This window comes from Corapipo altera, unplaced genomic scaffold (genome assembly GCF_003945725.1).
Source record: "Corapipo altera isolate COAL_440 unplaced genomic scaffold, ASM394572v1 0, whole genome shotgun sequence".
Taxonomy (NCBI): Eukaryota; Metazoa; Chordata; class Aves; order Passeriformes; family Pipridae; genus Corapipo; species Corapipo altera.
The window spans coordinates 6,302,555-6,310,405 of NW_020884872.1; the positions used below are offsets into that span (position 1 = coordinate 6,302,555).

Here is a 7,851-nt window from a genome sequence, read left to right on the forward strand (position 1 = left end):
TGCTGAGTTATGATCAATGTCCTTGCCACAAATTTCAAGAACACAATCACTGGTATTCCCAGGAAAGACATAATGCCTGTCCCATGCCAGTTTCTGTTATGCTGGGATGTTTTGGGATCTGTCCTAACTACCCGGCTATTTCTTTTCCTCCTTGAGGTAAATAACACTTGTAAGATTTCAGACCTACCCAGTTAACAGGAGTATTCTTTCCTACCTTTCAATACCTTTCTCCTAAGCCTCAGGTATGGTGCAAAATCTGCTCCTCAAGGACAAGCCATAAGTTAACAGCACCCTCTTTAGAGCTCTGAATTTGCTAACCTATGAATCATGCTTGTGTACACTTTCTTTTTGCCAAAACCAAACATGACACATTCTTCACCCAGGAACAGAACCAGCTGTCACTACTCAGATTATCCCCTAGGTTAGGGAATGTTTATAAATGAGGCATTTACCATAGAAGTCCAAGTGAAAGATATGATGAAAAGTGAACATTTAAATTATATTGTCTACTAATATGATACAGAATATATATATATATATGTATATATATATATATATATGAATTATATAATGAACACATCACAACCATATTTTGGCCAAAACTAAATACATAGCACTGGGCATAACACAAAGGAGTGTGTTAATCAAAACCCATGCCCAACATCATAAGGTTTTGCATCTTTAGCAGCAAAGTTCTTCTGCTTATTTGCAAGTATTCTATAAAACATCCATTACACTTTATATGGGTTCCCTGCTGTAAATTTTTGTCATAATGACAGTTTGCTAGCAGTACACAGGGAATTGAGAGCTCTGTGAAACCTTTCCATTTATTTCTGCATCCCAAAAAATGGTCTTTAGGAATCTCTGGTTCTAGATGACAATATATCACTGATGATAAGCTTTCCAGTTGGATCCAGAGAGAAAGCTGGAAGGAACTGGGTAGACAGAGCCCAGCACTGGGGAAATGCAAAGAGATAAACAGAGGATATTTTAGGAACCAGCTGTCCTACAGGTCAAATCTCATGCAAATTCAGAAGTAACAGTAGAAAGAAAAATCTACTGGAAACTACTCCAGATTTATACAAGTGGGAATGATTCTATCTTACACCAGCAACTGTGTGTTTGACAGTTTATCTGACACCACCACCCACCAGCAGCTTGGCATGCTGTCAAAACAAACAGAGCAGTATACAACATAAGTTGTGCTGCCATGATAGCCAGCAATGAAAATCTGCATTTCCTCATTATTGTCTTTCACTCAGAGAACGCAGCCAAGGCGTAGGTAGCTCTAGTGGTAAAGTTGTCCATCACACACTGTGGAGATGGAGATGCCAACACAGAGTTCTTTTCCATGGAGAGGGGGAAAAACGTTTTAATAATATATCATATGTTTTATTTCAATATAAAGACTAATCACTACTATTTTTACATCCCAGATTTTCCTACAATTTGTGGCCCATGGACTCCTCTTTAAGTGCAATAGAAAACAGTTCTTTTTCCTGGCCAATAAAATCTAAGCAACCATTCTGTATAATCACGCAATCTCCTTGTTTCTAGATAAGAACAAATGTCTTTTTATGTGGCAATAATAACTATCCATGTAATAGAATTATAATCTTAAGCATAAGTTTCAATTACGCCTGGTTTTCCCTTGTGCTTTGTACTTGTAACATGATGTACTGAAATTTCTTCCAAAAGATATTAGCACACACATTTTCTTGGACTTGCCTGCTTCTGGACATACTTCTCCATATCTGAGGCCTCTCTGGTTTGCATTATGGAGACAAACATTATTAATTCTCCATGACATCTCTTGATAAACTTGGCTTCCATGTAAGGTGAGGTTGGCACATGAATCCACCCCAAACTTCCTACAGAAAAAAGCTGGAGTATTTTGCTTACACTCTTTCCTTTTGACAAATTTGGAGCTCTTTCAGCTTGAATTTTCAGGGTGTGTTTATCAGGCTGATTCTTTTGTGCTGGAAAATCTTGGTCAAAATTGACTGGCTATTTCTAAACATCTAGGGGAAAAAGTATTCTTTGATTCTGAAAACTCGCCGCTTTTTTTATTTTTTTTTTTATTCCTGTTTTGGAAGTTCTAGCAGCAACTTGAAATTTGGCAAGGAGGTAGCCTTTGAGTCAACAGCACATTTTGTTATCCATGTGAAAATATGCCCTGATAAGGTCAGTTAGAAAGTTTTGAGAAATTACAGGTCACACGTAGGCAGCAGCCATTTTCCAGAAGTGACAAGCTGAAATATATGAGGTTTAAGTCAAAACTCTGAGCACTTAGTGGTGTCCAGTTGATAATGAGCAGTCCCCAAGCAGTGGCTGAGCATCCAGGACCTCCTTACAACCCATCTTGTATCTCAGAGTACCTGGGCACGCTGTATCCAAAGGCTATGGAGCCAAAATCTGAATCTCCCTGTAACTGTGGCCTTTCCTTGTGGAGAGGTAATGTAGCTGGGATGAGGACAGTGTGTTGGGAGAGATATGGCAGTGATATGCTGCATAAAAGGGACAATTTCTGAAAGCTGTCAATACAGTAGTTAGTCCACAACAACTCCAACAGGTGTCCTCACCCTTAAACCAGGCAGCAGAGGACTCTCTGGTGGGATGTCAGGGTTATGATCCTGACAATTAATCACACACTCATCCATGACACATCATGTGCCATCAGCTTGCTGTGTTTCAACAAATGAGGGAGTAGCATGGCCTAGACCAAAATGCACAAGGAAAAGGTCAAAATCAATCCAAACCAGCACACACTCTTCAGTTCTGTAGAAAACCCCATAAATAGGAAATGGGAGCAATATTCAAGGTGTATAAATAAAAACTCCCTGTGGGTATGGGCAAAGTCTTTAACTTCAAGTATCAGTTTATTTATTATGCTTCGGAATAAAATGCTATAATTAATATTAATTGTATTACAGGGGACATTATCTATTAAGAGTGACATAATAAATGTGCTTGAGGCTTTTACTGGCCGCAATCCACATTTTTAACATGCAAGTCTGTGAAAAGAGGAATCTAGCCCAGGCTCTGCAGATCCCTCTCTGTAGGGGTCCAAACACATTTACTGATAAAGTTTGGACAGTTCGAACATTATTCCATGGGGTGCAGAAGGAAAATCTCAGCAGCAGAGGCCACTAGAGCTGAGTTCTTCTTCCAAGAGCTTCTTTAGTGAGCATCACTCTTTGCAGAAGCTCCCTCCATCCCTAGATTGCAGCTTCCTACAGGCAGTCAGTTCTGTGTCCCTGGGAGTGACCACGTACAGACTTGTGGATACACAGGCCAGGAGCAGGGATGAGAAGAGTGTGTTAGGCTGTTCAGAGCTTGGCCTTTAGGACCATGCTTTGCTTTTAGGAATGGACAACTCCAGATGTGCCAGTCAGGATTTGAGCTTAATTTCATAAATACTGTACAAATATTTTTAAAAGTCATAACCTCACCACTGGGAAGCTCACACTCAATATAACAAGCACCTTGCTTGTATCTCATACACATCTCTATTTCTAGTAAATAATTAGTTTATTCCAAAGTTTCCCGTCCTTTCTTGCAAGCACCAGGTAATGAGTATTTAAATACAGAAGAAGAAAAGAAGACAAATGAGTCAACTGCAAATTTAACTTCAGAGACAGAAACAGCAAGTCAAGATTGGAGTCAGAGAGACGTTGAGAGGAAATCCTGCCCATACTGGAGCATGTTTTACTATGTATCCCACGAGAAGCAAAATTCTAGATACAGATTCCTTTTTCTTTTTTTTTTTTTTTTTAAGACCAGAAAACAGCACTGTCTAACCTCCTGCAGAAGTGAGGTGTAGGTGTATTGGTACATGAATGGTAGTGACAGAGAAGCTGTGCAAAAAGCAAAACAGACCAGAGGCTGATCAGAGTTATATTCCTCGCCTGTGAACGGCATTGTAGAGTAAAGATGGATTAATTATTAAATAAGGCATTTATCGTCTATTTTTCAAAGGCTGCTTTCTTAAAATGATGCCGGTTCTAATTCATAACAAGCAAACACCAATTTCTGTGCCACTGACAAAGAGTTTCCATTGACATGAAAAATGTTCCTGTACCCCATGAGTGCTGTGACGTGTTTATTTGTCTTCCTCATGCCACTGACAAATTTTCAGGGACTGTGAAAATGCCTTGAAATTTCCTGCTTGGCTCCATTTCAGTCCCCACACCAGGTTTTGGTCCAAGGCATAAGTGTTCTGAAGCAGCTTACTGATTCTTGTGCTAGTGAGGCAAAATACCACTTAGAAATGCTCAATGCATTTTCCAAAACAATGCAACAGGCCGGAAAGCTGGAAGAGTAAGGCACCCTGAAGGAAATGAATGCTTCTCAGAGCCCTAAAACACCATATCGAGATGACATTGCCATCAGCTGCACACAGAATGGGTGGTAATTCCCTAAGGACACTCTGTGCATTACAGGAACCTTAAGGATGAAGACCAAATGTCTCTTTCTAGCAGGAAAATTACCAGGCATCTGGTAAAACTAAAAAGCAAGAAAATCTAGGTCCAAACTTATTCCTTCTGTTTGGTGATACTACAGATTATTTGCACAATTACATGCTCACAAATAATTATTTAAACAATTGCCATTCTTTTAGTAAATGAAATAATGTAATTAAGTAAACCACTTGCTGTTTCACACATTAATTCACTGCAGATTAAGGAAAGGAAAGCTAATAATACTAATAAAACTAAAATACTAATAAAACCTAACTTTACCTACAGCAATAATGGCTGTAGTAGAGCTGAAGTCACACAGTCACAAAACTCACCTTTTCTGAATCATAAGTGAAGCAAGGATTGTCTGAAAACTGAAACCTGGCTGATGCTGCCAAAACAGTATTGGTCTGATAGACAAACTAAATATGGATTTTTCTCCAACATAAAAACATTCTTATCTTAGGTATCGTAAAAATAATTAATTACTGGGATTTTGTAAAGCAAAGGATGAGGGGCCACCATGCACTTGCTAATGGCAAAGTAGATCTGAAGAGTATTTTGGGAAGTGGTGCCTAGTAAAGTCTGAGGAGGGAATTGGGCTGCCTGTAATTGGCACAGCTCTTTTCACAGCGACAAACCCCAGATATTCCCAGATGTTTTTCTGCAGTATTTATCAAAAGAAAACACCTTCCAGCTCAGCAAGAGCAACCTAAAAAACCCTCAGTGTCAAAAAGCAATCTGTCTCGGGCCGCAACAACCCCAGCCTGTATCCCTGCATTCTCCCGCACCTGTGGACACCAAAAGTCAGTTTTCCTACAGACTCCCTCTGGCTGAGCACGAAGTACAAACCAACGCAGCGAGGAGCAATTTCGCCCTAAAACAGCTATTTGGACCATTTCCCTCTTTCTTTTCCGCAAGCGCACCTGAAGCCCCTGGAGACCTGACACTCTCGTTATCCACCGGCGTTATCCATCGTTATCCATCGCCATTCCCGCCGCCCCCAGACTCACTGCACCGGTGGCGCAGGACGCGCTCCGGGACCGCCCCCACGGGGAGGGCCGGTGGGTGATCCCCCCGAGACCCACCTGAGATGCCGCCCCCGATCACGATCACGTCGTATTTTTCTGCCATGGCTCTTTCCCCGCGGTCCCTCTCCCAGCTCCGGCGACGGCGACTCCGTCCAGGCTCTGGCGCCGGGATCGGGACAGCGCCGTCCCGCCCGCCCCGGTCACGCCCCTGGGCGGGGCCAGGCGGCAAATCCACCAATGGGAGCGGCCAAAGGGCGGGGTCTCGCCTGGCCAGGCCCCGCCCCCGGTCCGGCCCGACGGGGTGGGAGCGGGACCGGGAGTGCTCTGGGGGGGTCGGGAATGCTGCATCCCATGGGCACGGCTCGGGACCGGCTCGGTGTCGCACCAGTCCAGGAGGTTTAACAAGACCAAGTGCCGGGTCCTGCACTGTGGCCGCAACAACCCCGTGCAGCGCTACAGGCTGGGGACAGAGTGGCTGGAGAGCACCCAGGCAGAAAGGGACCTGGGGGTTCTGCTTGACAGGAAGAAGAACATGGAATCCTGGCCTGTATCAGGAATAGTGTGGCCAGCAACACTGGGGAAGTGATTTTCCCCCTGTATTTGGTACTGGTGAGGCTGCACCTTGAGTGCTGTGTCCAGTTATGGGTCTCTTAATTTAGGAAGGACACTGAGGTGCTGGAGCATGTCCAAAGAAGGGCAAAAAGGCTGGTGAAGGGATTGGAGCACAAGTCCTATGAGGAGCAGCTGAGGGAGCTGGGGGTGTTCAGCCTGGAGAAGAGGAGGCTCAGGGGAGATCTCATCACTCTCTACAACTCCCTGACAGGAGCGTGTAGCTGGGTGGGTATCACTCTCTTCTCCAAGGCAGACAGCAATAGGACAAGAGGACACAGTCTTAAGCTGAGCTAGAGGAGTTGGACATTAAGAAGTTCTTCACAGAAAGAGTGATTGAGCATTTGAACAGGCTGCCCAGGGAGGTGGTGGAGGTCACTGTCCCTGGGGGCATTTAAGGAAAGACTGGATGTGTCCTTGAGTGTCATGGTCTAGTAGACAAGGTGGTGTTAGGTCAAAGGGTGAACTTCATGACCTCAGAGGTCTTTTCCAGCCTAATAGATTCTGTGATTCAGGAGGGATGGCAGCAGGCGGGCGGCAGCGTGCCTGTTACAGGATGCAGCACATGGAACAGCCTGTTCCTCACTTAATCCCGTGTTAGTAACTCACAGTGAGTGTGGGAGAGGAGGACATCCATAAAGCCAAAGGTTACAGCAGCATACAGTCCTCATCTCCTACCAGAATCAAGCTGTGCTCCATCCATGAGCCAGGGAACTAGGGGTCAACTCCATGAAAGTGTCTTCCCAAAGACAATGCCTGAAGTTGTCAAAATTCATAGTAGTTAGTCCTTAGCTACTATTCTGGCTCTGGAATATCTGATGGTTGTGATTTTTTTTTTCCATGAGTTTTACAGCTTGTACAGTTTTTATTGATAAAGTGCAAATGTCATCTCTGTGAAGTGAGTAAAAAAAAACAGAGAGCCTGTCCATCCATCCCCTTCCAAGTAAGCACAGAAGACCTTTAAAATTCACACAATTACAAAAAATCCTAATGCTGCTTCATGTTAAATATTGATATAAGTTCTGAGTTGCCCGATTCTGCACTCATATTCCATGCCTGGGTGTGACCAAAGAATCAAATGAGACTGCAATACTAAATTGTGCCAAATGAGTGAGACGTAGATGTGTTGGAGTGAATCCAGAGGAGGGCTACAGTAAAGGTCTGGATCACCTCTACTATGAGGAACATTTGAAAGAGTTCTGTTTGTTCAGCCTGAAGAGAAGACTCCAGAGAGAGTCTTTAAGTGCTTAAAGAGGGACTATGAGAAAGATGAGGACAGAATTTTTAGCAGGGCCTGTTACGATAGGACTGGAATAATGGTTTTAAACTAAAAGAGAGCTGATTTGGGTTAGATACAAGGAAGAAATTTTTTACAATGAGGGTTGCAAAACACTGTATCAGGTTGCCCAGAGAGGTAAGGGATGTCCCATCCCTGCAAACATTCAGGGTCAGATTGCTCCTAGCAGCATGGTCTAGTTGAAAATGTCCCTGCTCATTGCAGGGGGGGAGGACTGGGTGAGTTTTAAAGGTCCTTTCAACCCAAACCATTCTATGATTTCTGACAGCAGTGACTAAATGCAGAAACATCTATAAAATCACTAAGCAACAGCATGAGAGACAGAATAATGGATCTTCTAAGAACAAGTACTTTACAAAGTAAATGTGCAGCGCTAAGTAAGTGTGTTGCAAGAGCTGCAGACACAGAAGTGCCAGACACTGTATCAAGTAAGAAAAACATAATCCCTGCTGCT

General features: G+C 43.3%; 1 protein-coding gene across 1 annotated transcript in view; it reads right to left on the bottom strand.

Annotated features, from left to right (window-relative positions):
* Nucleotides 1-5,672, bottom strand: part of LOC113943730 (amine oxidase [flavin-containing] A-like) — a 36,731-nt gene extending 31,059 nt beyond the window's left edge. The window contains exon 1 of the mRNA XM_027635920.1: nucleotides 5,549-5,672. Within this exon, the coding sequence (XP_027491721.1) occupies nucleotides 5,549-5,594 (46 nt within the window). The 5' untranslated portion in view covers nucleotides 5,595-5,672. The remainder of the gene's footprint in view (nucleotides 1-5,548) is intronic.
* Nucleotides 5,673-7,851: the final 2,179 nt, after the last annotated feature.